We start from the raw sequence: 19,438 nt of genomic DNA, 5'->3' as shown, positions 1-19,438 counted from the left end.
ACTGGGCGGAAGCATCGTGCCGAGCTGCACACAGCTTAACAGCAGCCCTTTCAAGCAGCGGAGACAACGATCATAAAAGCTACTTCAATGGCCGTGTCTTCAATCAGCTCCATGATTTCACTGCGAGGACGTGGTTTCTCTCACCAAAGAGAAGCAGGAACAGGAGACAAGAGAAGGAGCTGTTTGTGCAAAATCCAGGTCCTTGTACTCTCCAGGGTTGTTTTTTTTCAAGCCCAATGCAACCAGTTAGTTATTTGGGGCCGTGGGGAGACTCTGAAGAACAATCGAATATAGAAGTCAGAAACCGATTCACGGCGTTGGTGTGTTATTAAAATCATTGAGACGCATGCTCCCCATCAACACAACGATGCCTCTGTGAGCCGTTTTCACTGCGGCCGGGTTCAAAGTGCAGACGGACAGTCACGCACCGCCTTTCCAGCTGTGAGCACAGCAACCCGGGGAGAAGGGCCGCCGACAGGACATTCCCTGGGCACTTACTGTGGGGCCGCAGGGCGCCGCAGCCTCTCCTCTCGGGCAGGACGGGACAGCGTTCAGTCCTCCCAGCACCTCCGCCGCCTCTTTCCCGCGGCTCCGGGTAAGGTCCCGGACCAGAGACAGGAAAGGCGTACATGTTCTTGACCCTTGTGTTTTAGTGCCGCCTTGAAGAACCAGCCCCTGAAGTCAAGTTCTTTCTTTTCAGTCTGTCCATTTTTCCACTCTCTGAAAATAACGATAAGGAGCAAGAAAATGAAGAGAAGTCGCAGGCTTCTCACGGGATTTTTTCAGTGCACCAGAAGGTTAACCAGCTCCGCTAACTAGAGCTCGTTTCAGGAGTATTTGTTCTAATGACATACTTTTATTCGAGAGAAAGAGCTGTGATTCCAATAAGGAATTCCTGAATCCCTGGTCCTGGGATCTGCTCTGTGATGGGGCGCAACCTGAGAATTCCGTGCACGTGCACACTCTCACGCATGCACTCTCACACACGGGCACGCTCTCACCGTGGTAACTAGTATTGGTTGAGTCCTCACTTTGTGTCAGGCACTTGGTGAGGTGCTCATGGCCCTATTTTGCCGCGACAACCGCTCATGTCCGATGAGACTCACCAGCATCGATTCTGCAATAGGACAGTGGGATTCAGAGACACGAGCGGAGCTTTCCAAAGGGAGGAAGTTGTCACGTGTGCAACTGGGACCCGCAGCAAAGCTGTCTGACCCCAACTCAGGGTGCTGTGGCCACCCTGACAGGACCCCTGGTTCAGGTGGCCACAGCAGCCCCCTCGAATGAGGCTGCCATTGTTCCTTTTAACTACACATAAAAGACCCACTACTTTCCCACCACCGATAGAGAGGGAGCCAGCCGAGGACTCCCTTTCATGCACCCTGTGCCAGCCAGTCCAACGTTAGGTCTGGGACCTTCTCCTCCGACGTCTCAGCGCCTTTGGTTCAGAGTGTGACCTTAGATGCATGACCCGATGCATATAAAACAACAAGCTGATTTCTTTTTGGCCACGCCTCCCATAGGCCCATTTTGGGTTTCAGCAGCTGCTGGGGGAGTCCATGACTCACGTGTTTCCTGTCCTCCTGAAGAGGGCCGGGCAGCTGGCCGGCTTGGGAGCCTTGGGCAGAGGGGCCCCTGAGAGGCCTGGGGACCAGAGGGGAGGCCGCCTCCTTCACAGGAGGCTCCACGGGGAGATGTTACAGCAGGCAGGCCGGCGGGAGGCCCGGACTTCCCTCTGGGACAGAAATCTCCATCGGCATTTTTGCTAGAAAAGGAATTGCCCTCTGTCTGCACAGGGCGGGATACAGAGTTCTTCTGCTTTGGAAAATCCGCAGGGCTCTGTCTCACAACCCCAGAGTGCCCTGCTGCAGTCCCCCCTCCCCCCACCTGCGCGCCACCCAGGCCCAGCCGGGTGGTCCGGTGAGCTGACAGGCGGGCAGGCTGCGCCGGAATAGATTTCTTGTTAGGGACGGACTTTTGGTTTTGACCATGATTGTTGGTTTATAAATAAAGCGTGCCAAATGTGCTGGAAAAGGAAGACAGAGTCATGCTTTTGAAACTTTAATGTGGCTGGGAATCTTCTGGGGGTGGCATCAAAATGGATTGTGACAATCCAGTGGGTCTGGGTGGGGCGGAGGGTCCCCTGTTAGCACCTCCGGGGTGAAGCTGATGTGGGGACCACGCCCCGAGGACGTACCCATGGTGTCAGGGGAGGGCACGGGGGCAGGGAGTAACTTCCCCGTCAGCTCCCCACATCCCCGCCTTTGCCTCTAACCCGCCCAGGAATGACTGTGTACATCTTGATGCCTAGGTTTGTCCACCCCCGTTTCGGGTCCATCAAGTGCATCCGCACACTCCGAGCTGTGGAGGCCGACGAGGAGCTCACCGTGGCCTATGGCTATGACCACAGCCCCCCGGGGAAGAGCGGGCCGGAAGCCCCCGAGTGGTACCAGGTGGAGCTGAAGGCCTTCCAGGCCGCCCAGCAGAAGTGAGGGGCCCAGCTCTGGGCTTCGGAGACCTGGAACAGAAACTCGGATCTATGCACTACGTTTATCCAACGACGGGACAACCAGGGACTGCTCGTGCTGCGACATCACCTCCTCTCACTCCGCGTCCGAGACCCTCTCGCACTCTAACTAGGTTTGATTCTATCGCTCATACCAGACTTAAAATTAGCTAGCCTTGCAGCAGCGCCCTGCAGAGAGGGACGGCCGAGCACTTGACACAGCATGATGTTCTTGGGTGGTTCAAGTCCAAGTCTGGACCCCGCTCAGAGATGCCAAATGATCAGACTGTCAAAGGGAAAGGGGGTTTTTCAGTCATTTCTAGTCCGTGGTTTTTCCATGATGTTTTTTCCTATGGCCAATGCAAAGTGTATTGTCAGCACACCTGCAGGCGGGCCTTAGGGAGGATAGAGAATTACTACATTTCTATTCTCTAAATGTAGTATAATTTGCCTTTTAACCTTTGATCTGTATCTTGCAATAGAATGGCTTTGTTTCTTTTCCCTAGCGAACAGAAGCCCACTTTTTGACTCATTTCACCCCTCAGTCCTGTTCTCTCTCTTAGACACTTTTTACAAGAGAAAACTTCCCAATGGAGTTTGTGTCAGCGCCAGTCTGTAGGTCTCTCTGGCTCTTTCTGTATCACTGTTTTATTATCACGTCCTAATACCAAGGCCTGGCTCCTAGAGCCAGGGCATTATTATAGCATTATTATTCTCGCATGCAAACCAAGATATCTTTGCGTTACGATGTGAGAAGAAAGAGTTTCCTTTGTTTGCATTAAGTTATGGAAGAGTTGTAATATATATTTTAAGAAAGAAAAGAGGGAAATTAGTATTTCTAAGCAGTAACTGTGGCAACTTTGCAATATCTTCAGTAGTGCTAGGAACCCTTTTCTTTGTGCACACACATCAAATGTACATAACACACAGCAGCCTGGCTTGTGGCGCAGTGCATCGAAATCGAAGGTCAAAGAGCAAACTGGAATTCTCACACAGAATTCACAAGTTGTGTTTTTTTTTAATCACTACTATTATGAGAGACATCCTGATCACTAGGTAAAGTCAAACCCGAACGCTAAGACTCTTCCTCCGTGTAATTCCCAAGTACTTACCCGCTTCAGAGCATTGTGACTTAACAATAACACCTGTATAGTTTAAAAGCAACGATATCAATAGCATTTCAGCCTTTTTCCAAGCCATGTGTAATCACAGCTGCAGAAATAAGGAGGAAAATCCCTGTTTTTAGTTTAGCTAATTAGGGATGTAACATACCTGGGATTGCTCTGAATGAATTCCGAGAGTTTGGGGGTTTTGAAAGCGCCCTCACCACATGCCACACCTGTGTCTGCCCCAGATGCCGTGGGGAGGCAGCTGGGAGGTCTAGCAAGCAGCGGCCACGCTGACCTGCAGGTGTCAGCGGTGGCACCTGTCACCTGAGCCAGTTTGGTCCTGAAAGCTAAATCCTTCCAAGCTGTGGCCCGTGAAGAACTCTGGCTGAGCAGAGAAGGCTTTCTGGGAGGGGGATGAGTTAAGAAAAGGGCAGGTGGACGTTTGATAGTTCTTAGCAGTTTCCCATTGCTCTTAGGAGTACTTGGCATGGGGCTGCTCACAGCCTGCAGTCCGGGCAGCCCCTGCGCACAGGTTTCAGCCCTCCAGAAGGTGGCAGAAGCCGCTCTTCCCCTTTTTTGCAAGGCCCAGCTTGCGGGAGGTCCCCTCCCCAGCAGGGCCAGAGCAGCGAGGTGGCCTGGTTCCAGGGAGAAGAGCTGAAGGTTCACGTATGAGAGGTTGTCGGGGCCGCCGGAAAGATCTCCCACAAAGGACCAGGGAGTTTTTAGATGAAAAGCCACCAGGATAGGATCGCTTCTATTCTGCAGAAAGAGACCGTTCGGGAAACTGTGACTGATGGGCAGTCTTGGGGCGTGTATTCTGATTGGTGCTTTGAGTCAATGGGTCCCCAGGTGAGAGACTGTTGGCGAGAGAAAGATGATTTTGATGAAGCCCCGTGGGCTGAGCAGCGGAGTCAGGTCTGGGAGGGAGGCCAGGGCCTGGACAGCTAGGTCACACCGCTGGTGCAGCCACGCTCTGAAGGTTTCATTTCTGAGGCCCGTCTTGCTCTGGCTGAGACTGTAGTGGGTATCATTTCTGTCCTAATGGGTTATTCTAATTATCCTGTTCAGATGGAATCTATCTTTCTTTCTTCTTTTTCCTTTCTTTTTCTTTTTTTGATAAAAGGGATCGAAGAGTTGTAAGTAGTAATTAACCAACTAATCCATTGCATGTTGGATAACTCTCCGAGTTTAAAGTCCAGCAGTGTGTTGGCCTTCAGACAAATCAGAGGACACACACACCTGAGCGGGGCCTCTCTCTCTCTCCCCCTCCACCTCCCTCCCCTCCGCCAGGTGTCTTCGGGCTCTTCCTCCTCCTGTGCTCTGCTCCCCCTCTCCTGTCTGTAACAAGGTGTGACCTGGGTGTCTGGGTAGCAACACCCAGCTGGGCTCGTCCTCCCTGTTCCTCCCTCTCCCCCGTGTCCTGAGGTCCTCCCTTGCTGGTCCCTCCAGCTCTGAGAGCCCCCGCCCTCCCCCACCCCCACCCCGGGGCCCTCTCTCCGTCTGCCTTTCTGGCTGTGTAGCCCTCTTTCCACTTCCTCTGTGTCACGTCTGGCTCGGTGGCTCCTGCTCTCCCCTGCCACACACACACACACTCACTCACTCACACTCACTCACAAATGTAAGGCTTTGTCAGGGGGTAGAATCAGAGGGGGACTTGAGATTCACCAACCGGAGAGGTAGGGGAAGAAGTTGAGGGGGTGGACATCCCCTAAGGAGTAGCTGGTGAGTGAATACGGGATTGCTCCTGTTTGAGCCAAAGTCGAAGGGAAGGCCTCAGGATGTGCTTCTCTGCCAACTCTCTGCATCACTGTGGATCACAGCAAAAACGTGGAGGATATTCCATGTGGTGGGGAATAAAGAAACCACTTTTGCCCTCCCCAAAACCGGTGGGCGCCTGGGGGTGCACAGGACGGATGCCACAGGTCTCGAGGACACTCACTCAGAGCGGTCTCAGCCCAACTCCTGCATGACCAGGCCTATATCCTTAGCAGCTTTTCTGTGATGAAATAGTCTCTTGTGTTAGGAATAGGAACTGATCCGTAAGAGTTATGTCCCCAAATGGACCTTGGGACGGACTAACAAAAACGATTGCAGGAGCTGAATTTCCGATGCAAAGGAAAGATGACATTAAACAGCAACAGGCGAGGAACACTTGAGTTTTACAGGACCTATTCTTATTTTAACCCGCTTCCTCCCCGGTCTACCTGAGCAACTAAGAAGGAAATTCATTTTTCAAGACCTCTTGGAACCTGCCTGGGCCCTGGTTAAGCTTACTGTGCCCCAGGAGGTCCCTCACACTTGAAAAAGTACTTCCTTATCACCAAGAATCTGAAAAGGCCAAGGTGGAGGCCAAGGGTAACCGCTGACCACATTCAATTGTAACTCAGAATCGCAGTAACTGTGAACAGTGAACTCCAAGGTCGTCTTCTCCGTGACACAGTATGTGGCACTTCAGTGACTTGCCTTTCATATAAAAAATTTTTTAGTCACTCCACTGCAAAATGCATTTAAGATCCTCCAGGAAGGAATAGTTTCCTGTTTTGCTTTGTTTTGAAAACAGTTGCCTCAAGTTTCTGTCTTAAAAGAGTAGTTAGTGATCTAGAATCCAGACATCTCTTGTTTTAGGAAAACAAGCAAAACTACATTGCAAGGCTGATCGTCGTGATGCGTACTCGCCGCAGATCAAAGGTTCGCAAAGTCTATTAAACCCACATCTGCTTGAGGTCCCCAGACAGACTGGTGTTTTTCCTTTGACCCTTCCCTTCAGGAACTGGAGCCTCGGCGTCACTTTTTTATTTAAAAAAAAAATTCTAAATTGTACTGGTTTTCTTTTCACCAAATGTGTGCATACATATTCAAAGCAATGAAACAATTTCAAGCCATACAACCACAGAGGTGGGAACCCTTTTCACAAATTTTAATGTGTTTGTATGTAAATAGATGTTTGTATGAAATATTTTCATGGTAGAATGACTATATTTAAATGAAGTTGAATTATTCCAGTGCTGTTTAAACAAAAATGACACAATTTTTGGTGAGCATTACCTGAGTCTATTGAGATAATAATGCAGATCAATTTTGATTTTTACAAATCGAAAGCCTACAGATAACTCTGACCCCAGGCAACTTCCCCGTGTGTGGTTGCGCGTGGGGCCGAGAGGGCTCGTAGGTTTCCCCAGTGCCTCAGCCGCTTCCTGGTGTAAGTTAGGTGCTCGTGGAGGTGTGTCCACCTTTTAGCGACATCACTCGGGGCCTTGGGGGCCTGCGAGTGGGTTCAAGGCATTAGAGACACTGGTGCATTTATCCAGAGCACAATTTCTTTGCAGGGCAGCAGAATCAGAAGCCAGGCGCGGCCACGTGAACCTCAGAACCGGGTTTTCTGGCCGCCATCAACCGCCACCCTTACTGCCTAGTCCCACGTGTCGGGGAGGCTGCCCTCAGTGGAGTTGGGGCTCCGACCCCGGGGTGGCACTTCACGGTTTTGCCAGCAGCCCCCGCTTCCTGACCTCCACCTCGCAGAGAGGGAGGAGGGGGGCGCAGCTGGCAAGGGGCCCGGTTCCCAGCACAGCGCGTTTCCTGTCTCAGCTCTGGGAGGCTATGCACGAAGGCACCGAACTTCCGACCAGAGAGAGACGCCCTCGGGTAACGTCGGCCCCTGCTTCCTCCGCCTGTGACTTCAGTCCCCAGACCAACCACATCCCTAGGACATACCTCCCAAGTCTCCCGGCTCTTAGGTTACTAAAATATTCCTTTATGATGATTTTCAGCCTGAATGGGGGTTTTCTTTTTTCAGCTTTGGTCCTGGATATAATGAGATGATCACTTTTATGACAAATTTCACTGTGTATACTAGCAATATGTACACACCTGCCAATGTATCTTAACGTATTGACTTGGTTACATTTTGGGTTACTCTAATTCATCTTGATTCATGTATTGGGAAACACAGGGACTACGTAATGCCTGCTTATCACAGTAGAAATTCAGTTCATGGTTCTGACCTCCCTACTTCAACAGCTTCTCCCTCCTGGGTTTTCTACATTCTCTTTTTATTGTGAAATGCATTACTGGGTTGTGAGGTATGTTGATGGATCGGAAGCCAGGGGTACGCTTTCAGCATTTATTGCAACCAAAAGTTAACCCCAGCACAGTTAATGAGCATCTTTGACTGGTCTTCTGTGGAATTTGAACTAAATCTATGAGCCTTATTCAATATCTATAATTCTATGATTTTTTTTAAATTATGGGAAATTAATGAAAGATGTTTACATGAATAACGTTTGCCCTTACTGTGTTATGAATGAGTTTTTTGTAGTGTGTCTGGGTGCATGTGCAAGAGAGTAGGAAAAATGTTTCTGAAACAAAACTTGACAAATATTTGTAATGAAAAGTAAATTTAAAGATTGCTATAATTGCGCTATAGAAACAATGCAAGTATTAAACAAAATATACAATCATCTGTCATTGTCTTCCTTGGGGCATCAAGGGCAGAAAGGGGTAACGTTTTCTTTTGTTTTTGTTTTTGTTTTTTTTTTAAATAAGATTTTTTTTAGATTTTATTTATTTTTAGAGAGGAAAGGGAAGGAGATAGAGACATCAATGTGTGGTTGCTGGGGGTTATGGCCTACAACCCAGGTATGTGGCCTGATTGGGAATCGAACCTGCGACACTTTGGTTCCCAGCCTGTGCTCAATCCACTGAGCTATGCCAGCCAGGATGAGGTAACGTTTTCTTATGAGCTGCCCACCTGTGTGTCTAAATTGCTAAGCAAACTTTACATTTTAAGTTGCCTAAAAATACTATTAATCGTGTCCCGTTTTCAGAGCATTGTAGTAAGACCTGAGGAGGCGTGTGGAAAGATGAGGAGTTTGCTGTGTAATGGGCACGGCTCCATAGACACCCGTGAACCCAGAAGAATTAGTGAGACCAAAGTCTCTCTGACGGACGTCACAGACGGCAAGGACCCTGAGCAGAAGTGAGATGACAGGGAAACTGCCCGGCAGATGGGACCACCCAGTGAAACCCGCTCTCTGGGCACCGCGTGCAGGTCAGGGCAGAGATACCTAACGTCACCAGGGAAAGAAAAAAAAAATGGCTCTCCAACCAGCAGGACTTGATTTGATAAGATATCTTTTTTTAAAGATTTTATTTATTTATTTTTAGAGAGGGAAGGGAGGGAGAGAGAGAGAGAGAAAGAAACATCAATGTGCGGTTGCTGGGGGTTATGGCCTGCAACCCAGGCATGTACCCTGACTGGGAATCGAACCTGCGACACTTTGGCTCAATCCACTGAGCTACGCCAGCCAGGGCTTGATAAAATATCTTAAAAAAACAATCCGGCTGTTTGGAATTGTCTTCAAAACGCAGTGCAGGCGGAGGGGGCGTGGTTGGGGACTAGACAGAACCCCGTTGGCCGTGGGTGGGTAAAGCTGGGGGGCAGTGGTGTGGGGGTTCGTTCCCTTACCCTGCGTGTTTCTGCGTGTCCAAGTGCTCACCGTACAAGGTTAAAGAAGAAGAGAAAGCTATTGAGTACAAACATATTTCACCACAAGTGACACAGAGGTAAACAGTACCTGTGCTAATTCGGTCCGAGTAATCGCCTTCCTTGAATTTCCTGGCTCAATGGCAAGTGAACCAGGACCGCGAGAAAGCGGTTAGGGAGCCTTAAGGGTTCTGCGAGTGCCAGTGGGAGCACCCTTGTCTGCGTCCCCGGAGGGGGAGGGGGTGTCCTGACGGTGCCAGCACAGCCCTGCCATCCGCAGCCTCGTTCTGCGGTACCTGAGGCTCAGAGGGGAATCTGGAGTCTAGTCTGGTGACAAAGAGCGATAACAAGGTTACCACCGGAGACAATATTACTAGTAAACCCACCCAAGCAGGCACTGGTGAACCCGTGTGGTCACCATCCACTGAAAGTGGTGAATGGTGGGGGTGCTGCTGGCTGCCTCTCCCCCGTGTGGACTGCAGACTCCGGGCACCTGATTCCATGTGTCTGTCATGCATCATGCATCTGTCGTCATGCACCTGAGTCATGCGTCTGTCCGTCAGCCAGTGCCAACCCGTGCACCAAACATCAGCAACGCCGAATTTCTACATCAACATCATCTCCGCGTGCATTCACGCAAACACACAATTCTACTGCCCTCCCCACACGCCAGCAAATTGCCTTCTGCACCCCCTGGCGTGCACCCTCTCACTGTTCTGTTTGGTGAAACAACACAGTATTTCCTAGTATAGCAGAAGACATTATTATTATTTTATTTTTTCTTCTCATTTTTAGAAGGCTTTTTTTCCATTCTGAAGGCTGGTCCTCAGCCGGGACGATTGCTCAGGTACACGGGACACTGAACACAGAGCCGGGAGAATGCTTCACGGGTAGACACGCCAGGACACACGTGCCTGCTGGGAGCAGCAGCCTTCCAGAGGGCCCAGAACAATGAAAGGGGCCACCCCTCGGGCGCCTGCACCCTCCCGACTGGGGACGGGGGTTCCCCCAAGGCTTTAATTAAATGGTTCTCAATTTTGTTTTCATATTTTGAAGTCAACATTTTTTCTTCCTTCAGGTCCCCCAAATTTTCACACGTCTTCAGAAAGCACCTCGGTCCTAGACATACGGCAGAGCTGCCTACCGGATAGAGAGCTGGCTGTCGGGCAGGATGGGGGTGGGGAGGAGTAGGAGAGGGTGGCTGAGCCAGCGGCCTCTGAAATGGAAATGGACTTCAAGCCCCAAACCTCTGCCTCCCTGAGGCAGCTGCCATTGCCCCAGTTCCAAAACCCAGGCTGAAGGGAGCGGTTCTGAGGCTCAGAGGGGAAGAAAGGGTGAGCCGTAAAAGCTGCTTCTAGGAGACAGGTTTCCTGCCTGTGCAGCCCAGAGCCGGGGGTCACCGCTGAGGATTCAGGCGGTTAGGACAGTAGCAATGAGAAGGTATCTGAGCAAGCCTCTGCACTGGTCAGAAACGCCAGACTGGGGCACACCATTTGGAAGTTCGGTAGCTTTTTGTTTTGTTTTGTTTCTGCTGTGGGGGATACCTGAAATCATGAATATCTAATTTGAATTCAATTCATAAAACCAGGAAGGATTTTGGCTGTAGGCAATTCAGGGATGATGGCTCCCATAAGACAAACATACAAGAGAAAGTGCAGAAGTCTGTATTAGAAATGACTTTGTCAATTGAAGAAGAAAGGAGTCCTATTCATGCTTCTGAGAGGATTTTGTTAAAGTCAACCCAGTAATAATTGCCTGAAGACAGAAAAGGAGACGGGTATTATTATTGACCCATTCTGCAGATGGGGAAACTGAGGCTGGGAGAGGGGTAACGTGGATTGTAGGGGTCTTGCCAAGATTTAGTTGGCAGAACAGGATGGGCTTTGTTTGCCGTCATGATTCAAGAAAAAGAAAAGATGACTTCAGTGTTCTAAGCTCATCACCTTTTTAAAGAATTGCTGCTTTGTTTTTTTTTTTAAGCTTTGCCAAGGAGTTACAAGCAGTGACTTCATTCTCACTTTCATGTAACAAAACTCCCAGAAGACGCATGTTCTCGGCAGCAGCTTCTGGATGCACTATCGCTGTTGCACCGGGCTGGGCCCGCACTGCTCATTTCCACGAAGCGTGACTCAGCCACCACACCGGGAGAGCTTTGCCTCTCCAAACCTCTTGGAGCCAAATCGTCAAAGAATCGAGAGGAATCACTCACGGATGGACATGAGCGAATGTCCAATGGCGGACACTTTGGGGAAAAGGGAGATTGTGGAGGAGACAAACGACATCCAGGACTAGATGCTGCCTGTGAGGGTGTGAGGACCATATGCAACTGAGGCTCCTGGAGGAAGAGTGGATGGAAGTTGCTCCCCCTCCTCCCACAGGAGTGTGCTACGGAGGAGTGGAATGGACCTGGGAGGATTTAATATGCTTCATTATTCTGAAAATCTCGATTTCACACCTCATGTTTCTAAACCCAGTGTAATTTTTTATAAGATCTTATTTATTTACTTTTGGAGAGAGGGGAAGGGAGGGAGGGAGAGAGGGAGAGAAACATCAATGTGTGGGTTGGCTCTCATGCACCCCCTACTGGGGACCAGGCCTGCAGCCCAGGCATGTGCCCTGACTGGGAATCAAACCAGAGATCCTCTGCTTCATAGTTTGGCGCTCAATCCACTGAGCCACCCAGCCAGGGCTAAAACCAGTGTATTTTGATACTTGCATTTAATGACTGTCAAAGTTAAAGGGGAAAAAACACCTCACCAAGATCCTTGGGTCCAAACAGAACATTGTCAACTGGGCTTATTAAACTTGAAAGCCAAGTTTTCAGCCCCACCCACCACATTTTTACTGGAAGGCTGTACACAAAGCTACGCATACATTTTCACAAATGGATCCAAACTCCAGCATAAGTCTTCGTTTGGGAAATGTTTAGACAGAATGGGAAATTTAACTTCTGAAATGCTCCAAGAGAAGCATTCTTAGAGGTGACCCAGATTTCAGAAACAAAGCCCATCAGATGGAAATACGTCCAAACACCCACCAGGAAAAGGGAGTTTTTCCAAAACTGACTCTTACAGTAGCATATTCCTTAGTCTGAAATATATACTCCAGACACCTGTCCTTACAGAAGTGGGGAACAGAGTGTCGTTTTGTGGAAGAAAAATGTGTAGGCAGCGCACCCTCCCACGGGAAGGTCTCTCTCCGCCCTGGGGTAACCAGGAGCCGGCCGCGCGGCACCGATGGCAACACGACTCCTTTTTTGGCAAAGCTGGTTTATTGAACTGCACGAGGGCAATGCTACAGCGACGTTATCCCGCAACGAGACTGGGTCCGGGCTGCTCGAGGAAACAGCAGCACGCTGTCGGTAAAGCACTGTCAGTAAAGCACTGTCGTTAACGGCGAACCACATTAGATGCTGGGCCGGCTTCCTCTGGCGTTCTCGAACGCAGACTTCTCCAAAACGTACCTGGCGTTTTCAGTCGAAGGCCACAGTTAAAATAATAAATCTGCACAGGAGTCACCAAAGGTGTGACTTGTGCTTTAAAAATCAATCGTTGTTTGGTAGCCACCATTCTGGAAGTGATTTCTCAATAGTCAGTGAAGTCTTTTATAAATATTTTAGAAAATATCTAAAAGTTTTATCCCCATTCAACTAAGAAGTATATTTTTAAAAAATAATACATAGAAAAAATTAAAATAAAATCATTACAAAGGATACAAATGTTTTTAAATTAATAAATATTAAAGTGAAAAAAATAAGTCCTTTCACAGAACCGTAAAGAATAGTTACTGCTAAGCTCTTACAAAAAGAAACAAATCCCTTTTTTAAAAAACCACTAATAACAGCACTGAAAAACGTACATGTGCTTGGAAAGTCTGTAAACTTTCTCTCCCCACTCTACAAAATGTTTTCAAAAGCAACAAACAGATTCCCTTCTTTAAAAAACTATTACGCCCAACACAATTATTACAGTTGTCACTGTTTCACTATAAAAATAGATACAAATCAACATGAATTAGATAAAGTCAAATCATTTTTAATTCTATCATAAGAAAAATGGATTAATCTCTGAACACAAATAAAGCCAATCTGTTTTTCCTTAAGCTCTAATATTAAAAACTGAACAATGATCTTCTATAATTATTACTTTTAGTTAGTTCATTTAATAGAATTATCTCGCTTTCACAATTAAATTATCCAGTTAGGACCACCATGATGATAAAACAAAAATCCTAAACTAAATGAGCTACATATTGAATCGGTTTCCCACACCCTGAAAGTATTCTAAGTACAATCAGCTTTTGGCTTCATCGCCTCCACAACGCCCGAGGACAGCAGCCTGTCGGAACCACCCAATGTGCGCACTTGGGCTGAAGCTCATGGCTTACATTCCATTCACGTAGCAGCTTCATATGCAAGCTTCCTACTCTCTATGTGCAAAGTCTTCGATTCAAAGTAAAAATATCTAGGGGTTAAAAAAAAACGGTTCCAAATATTCTTTCTGCCAGTGAAGGGCAGGCAAGATCTTTAAAATATCTAACTTGTTTTTCCACACTGAGGAGGAAGAGCATGTTGTGGCCATAAAACTTAAAGATTTTTAAGAACTGATGTACTGTAACACATACTGTTACAGAAATATATGTGCACCCATAGCAGTTAAGGGTATACCTCAGAGCTACAATCCAAACGGAAGATGATCTGTTAGCTCAGCCTTTAGTCGTGAAGTTGATGTGGGGGGGGGGGGGGAGCGGGGGGAGAGACTCGGTGCCAGACACACATCTCCAAATGACTCCACGCTGTGTCTCCTGTGACAGCCGGGAACCGTGCCTCCCCGCTTCCCCCAGGCCACAGCTCCTCACCGGCTTCCCGTTTGTTTCCTACTGTTTGAAGATCCCATCATAAAATATAAAGCACCTTATGATGTCACTTCACGTGCACTCAACAAATTTCACCTATTTTTGCATATTTTAATAGAATTTAGTAAGAAAACAATTCAAATCACTCTCTTCAAAATAACAATCATTTCTGCAGCACTCATTGATATTGATTAGAAATAGCGCGTGAAATCTCAAGAACTACTGGGAACGTCCTTCGTTCAAGACCGAGACTCAGAAAACACGCGATGCCTTCTCCTCCGGCTGGAACGAAAGCCTTGGCTCCAAAATGTACCCATAACAACGCAGTTAAACCCATTAATGATACAAAGAAGGAAGGACAGGGAGAGGCCACTACAAGTTTTCACCCTATTGAGAAGCCTCCCTTTGGAAGGACACACCACTCGGTGTGTGCACTCAACCCTCGGCACCTTCCCCATCACCGAACACAGGGCTGAACAGCGGGGGCGCTCGAAGCCCCGGCAGGCCCCCCCCCCCTCGGAAGCCGCCTTCCCCGGCTCTCCCGGAAAGATGCTCCGGCCGTCCTCCCTTTGCTTCACATCCAACCTCGCCAGACAGCCGAATTTCCTCTCCTGTGGTCCCAGCAGCACCCCAGATTACGACGTCAAGACAGAGCGAGCACGGAGACCGTGCACAGTGAAGCGCCAGGATGACCCATTACATCTGAGACTCAATCTTGACGACGATCACTGTCATGCTTCGAACTCGTCTCTCCAGTCAGAATCCGACGGTGTGACGGGGACCATCCCTCAGCACCAGCACGTCACCTCAGGCTTCGGTTCGGGCTGCAGGGTGACTCCGTCACCCGGGGGCTGGGTGAGCATCAGTGGTTTGTGGCTCTTCAGCTTGTGAGCCAGGGTCATAAATATGGCTTCCACGTGGTCGTTGTCATTGGGGTTCTTAGCGGAGGTCTCGAACAAAGGCATGCTGTGCGTGTCGGCAAACTTCTGTGCCAAGTCCGTAGGCACCTGGATGGCGCTTCTGAGGTCACACTTATTTCCAACAAGAATCCGCGGTATGTCGCTGGCTAGCAGGTGCTGCTTGCATTCTTCGATCCACAGCGGCAAGCTGTGGAAACTGGCCATGTTGGTCATGTCGTACACGAAGACCACGGCGTGCACGTTCCTGTAGTAGTGCTGCACCATGCTCTTCCGGAACCGCTCCTGCCCCGCCGTGTCCCAGAGCTGGATCTGAAAGTGAAAAGAGCAGGGAGAACAAGAGGAATGATGAAGTGGAGACAGCAGACCTGAAAAGACGACGACCCTCCCGAACATCACGGACCGTGGACCTGGAGGTCCATACATGTCTCCATTCATCTAACCCTCACAGCGGCCTGACACGGTGGCAGCACCCCCATGTCTGGGGGGGTGGGGGGGAACAGACTCTGAAAGATGAAGGAACTTGCCTGAGGACCAGGGCAACCAGCCACCCCCGTTCACCTGACTCTGGGAGGGTTCGGGGAATTCGGGAGGGTTCGGGGAATTTGGGACTTTCGGTTTCAAAACGACACAAAGCTGGCTGCCCTATTCAGGACACACAGCCAATTCTCACCCTTTCACTGGCTGAGAGTTGGGGCTGGGCGCCAAAGCCCAAGCACTTTCTTCCAGAGCTCCAAAGCTCCTGCTTCTTCCAAAGGAAACTCCCTCTACAACTTCACAAACCCCCTTATTTAATCTGCCCATAGGTTCCTAGGTCTAACCTATTCTGATGGAAAATTATCAGCCCTTTCTTATTCTGTCTTTTCCTCTGTGATGGATACAAATTGTTCTTCTTTTTCTTTTGAATCCTCACCCCAGGACATGTGATTTTAAAGAGAGGAAGGAAGGAGGGCAGGGAGAATGGGGGGGTGGGGGGAAGACACATGGATGTGAGAAATATCAAACATCGCTTGCCTTCTGTACCCACCCTGACTGTAAACTGAACACACGACCTAGGTATGTGCTCCAAATGGGCATAGAACCCTCAACCTTTATGTGTAAGATGATGCTCCAACCAAGCCCACCCAGCCAGGGCACAAATCCATCTTAACTCCCTAACACAGTGCACCCAAGGAACTAAACCTTGAATGGGACAATGAAAAATCAGAGTGAAAACTCAACAACACACCTTCCACAGGTTTCAAGAAAACCGGGAGTGTGCATGTTGTAAGGGGGGCATTAGATTGAGGTCTTACAGGAGTCAGTGGTGCCTTAGAATGAAGGGTGTCTGCGGGTCACCCTGTCAGGAGCCTTGGTCCTTGTCACTAACCCTCACTCTCCTTCCAACTCCTCAGAACCCCCCCTCTTGGCCTTGGCTTTACTGCCTGCTCCCCTGTGTGTATGTCCCTGGCCTCAGGAGCCACCAATAAGAATTAAAAAAGAATTGGGAGGGGATGGAATGTTTTCCTGGCACCAAAACAGGAACTATCATGTACAGGATGTTTCTGCAGGAAAACAGGTTTTTCTAAACATCTCCCGGCCATACAGAAACTACTGTAGCAAAAGCAAGGTCTTTCCTCAAAGGCAACAGGGCTTCGCTGCCCCCCGTATCTCAGGCAGTGCTCAGGTGACTGTTCAATAAGCAGTATTTATTACAAGGATTTCCCATTCTTGAAAAATCCCTTTGGTCTTACTTCGATGACTCCCAGCACATGTGACACTGACAGTGAGTCCGTGGATGACCCCCTACACTGCTGCCACGCAAGGCGGGGCCCAGGGGCTAGCAGCATCTTACCGAGTCAGAATCTGCCTTTCAAAAACACAAGATCCCCAGGTGACTAGCACAGCAGGAGAAGGGCTGCCTTAGAACTTTGCTACATACACATCCTTCCAGTCCCCAACTGTAATCTCCGCATCAGCGCGAGAAAAGATGGAGCGTGCACCTTGCACGAGGCCAGCATTTAACCCACCATGGGGATGGGGCACATGCCATCCCGGGGTGTCCTTCCTCCCTGAGAGTCCCCCATCCGCTCACCTTGATACGCTCTCCATCAATCTCCACCGCTCGTTCTCGGAAATCCACCCCGATAGTAGCCTCGGTGCGGTCGGGGAAGCGGCCGGCGCAGAAGCGGTAGGTCAGGCAAGTTTTGCCCACATTGGAGTCGCCGATCACGATGATCTTGAAGATGCGGGAGCGAGCAGGCGGCAGAAACACTGAAGACCCCGACAGCGCTCCGCTGGACATGAAGCTCGTCTCCAGCGACGACTCCATTTCCGAAGCCATGCTCCCGACCCGCCCCAAACGGAGGCGAGGAGACGGAAAGGGGACGCAGACCAGCTGGGAAATGACACCACTGCAAACGAGCCAGTGCGTCCAGCCCGCTGGCCCGGCTGCGCAGGGACGCTGGAGCCACCACCCCCAGGCCTGCTGCACGCCTGCGCACCTTCTGCCCTTTCCCCGCCGCGCAGGTGAGGCGCCGCTCGCCCAGCCTCGCAATCCTCCGGCTGCAGCCCAGCTTCACGCGGGCCGGCGCCCTCTACCTGGGAGGGCCCCGGAGCTGTCGGGGCTCGACCGCTGCACGGAAGGCCAGCCTGCCGGTGCCGCCGAGAGCGGAGGGTCCAGGCCCGCCCCGCCACGTCCAAGGCCTCCGCCCTCCGGAGGAAGCGGCGCAGCCAGTCTGGGGCGGAGGAAGGAGGTACCGCCCGGCGGCGCGCTCTCGCGAGACGGCCCAAGAGCCGCCTCTGCCGGGGGCGTGCACTCGGGGAGGGGCTGAGAGGTGGTCGTAGTCTGGGGTGTGCTGGTGGGCGCTGTCGTCCACCCATTGTTGGGGCTTCCCCGCGGGCGCGCAGGTGGAGGCGGGTTACCAGGGCCAGCCGCTGCGGGCTGCCGAATCGGCTGCGCTCCCCGCCTCCTCCGGGCTCTCTGGACCCCCGGAGTTGGGACAGCCACCGGAGCTGGAGGGGCGGAACGCTGGGTCCTGCCGGAAGCAGGGCAGCCTTGGGCTCGTCTGGCGCCGTGGCTGTAGGGGAGTAGGTGGGAATTAGGGGTCGCCCACCCCGTCGCCAAGAAGGATTTGGTGTGGTGCCCACTAGGCCCTTGAGGGTATCCGTGGAACCCTGATACCCAGCGATCCTTTGACTAGTGCCCCCAGCCCAAGAAGTAGATCACTTGGGGCCACATGAGGGGCATTGAACCCTGGAGTCGTTACTAGACAGCCTCTCTGATGAGAATAAAATCCATTATGCTCTAGTTCTGTCTTACCCCTGGGTGAGGATGATGTAGCCATTAACTATTACTGAGTGCAAGCAGAAGTTGTCTTTGACAAACTACTGTACCTAATAAGACCACCCAGCCTTAAAGAATCTTCTCTGGATTGCCATGAAGTCTTTAGAGGAAACCTACCATACTTTAAGTCATACAAAAGATTCAAAATGCACAAACATGGCTGTTTGTGAAAAGTTGTTTTGCAATGACAAGACTTTTTTTTCTGTTTGAGCAAATAGGCCGTTTTGAAGGTCAAGGACTATGGAGAGGAGGACATGGCAGGTCTTAAATGGAGGGGAATACTAGAGCACTAGAAGTTGTAGGAAAGGAGATACCAAGTACTTGTTCCATTTGATAAAATGAAAATGTAGTCTGAGCTAATTAGTGGTAGGACCTGAGCATGCCCAGTCTCAACAGGAATTTGCAGAGCATTATATGCAGTAATTTCTGTTGCAGCAGAAAAACTTTATACAGTTACTAATACACCGACTTATGTTAGCCAGAAAAAAGAAAGTTTACTCACCTGGTTGAATGTGTATGCCAATTACAGTTATTCCGTTTCCTGTTACAGGAACTGGAACAGGGGCTGGAAAATTCTAATTGTGAAATTATTTTCCTGAAGATGAATCATCCCAGAAACTATTCAAGAGCCTTGGAATACACTGCTCTCATTTACCTATATCCCCTTCAAAGGAGAGAAGCTGAAGATTTAGGACAAAAAGCAGTTAAGACTTTAAAAATGAATAATCATGTAATTTCAGAGGAGGGCGAAAAAAGTGTCGACATCTTTGCACACCAAGACCTTGCTCTTTATTTTTATATCCTTTTTGTTGTTGTTTAGCTCTTGCTGAACTGCATCAAAAATTCTTTATCTTTTCTATGTATCCAAATTTCATTCATATTTTACACCCTAACTCAAAAGTCTCTATTCTGTGAAGCTTTGTTTTTTTTAATTAGTTTAGCTCAAAAGGCTCTGCTTTGTTCTGAGTCTGGTATGCTCTTCAGGGTACTGCTCAGGTGGCCTTTGAAAGCTGTCTTCATGCTCAAGTCTCACAGTGATGTGTTGCATCTTATCGACTGCATTGTCAACTCCTGAATGACCGTGCACCGAAAGCTCAGTTATTCAGCAAATGATGAATACATTAGGGAACTGAGGAATTTCTTGTGTAAGCATTGTTGATTTGAACCCTCTACCAATTATAAACAGTTAGGCACCACTTATGGAAATACCACTGTAGGCCCTGGACATGCTTATGAGTTTTGTAT

At 49.5% G+C, this 19,438-nt stretch overlaps 2 protein-coding genes across 2 annotated transcripts in view; one reads left to right on the top strand and one right to left on the bottom strand.

The window, feature by feature from the left end:
• SETD7 (SET domain containing 7, histone lysine methyltransferase) overlaps positions 1–8,072 on the top strand; it is a 42,380-nt gene extending 34,308 nt beyond the window's left edge. Inside the window, exon 8 of the mRNA XM_028520014.2 lies at positions 2,312–8,072. Within this exon, the coding sequence (XP_028375815.1) occupies positions 2,312–2,492 (181 nt within the window). The 3' untranslated portion in view covers positions 2,493–8,072. The remainder of the gene's footprint in view (positions 1–2,311) is intronic.
• Positions 8,073–12,922: 4,850 nt separating this feature from the next.
• On the bottom strand, positions 12,923–17,590 carry RAB33B (RAB33B, member RAS oncogene family). Its single transcript, XM_028520610.2, has 2 exons — positions 16,943–17,590; positions 12,923–15,180 (listed from the first exon to the last, which is right to left on the bottom strand). The coding sequence occupies exons 1-2, from the start codon at positions 17,189–17,191 to the stop codon at positions 14,740–14,742; spliced, it is 690 nt and encodes a 229-aa protein (XP_028376411.1). The 5' UTR covers positions 17,192–17,590; the 3' UTR covers positions 12,923–14,739.
• Positions 17,591–19,438: the final 1,848 nt, after the last annotated feature.

Source organism: Phyllostomus discolor, chromosome 8, assembly GCF_004126475.2.
Source record: "Phyllostomus discolor isolate MPI-MPIP mPhyDis1 chromosome 8, mPhyDis1.pri.v3, whole genome shotgun sequence".
Lineage (NCBI taxonomy): Eukaryota > Metazoa > Chordata > Mammalia > Chiroptera > Phyllostomidae > Phyllostomus > Phyllostomus discolor.
Note: the sequence above shows the minus strand (reverse complement) of the source record. Positions and strands in the feature narration are given on the sequence as shown.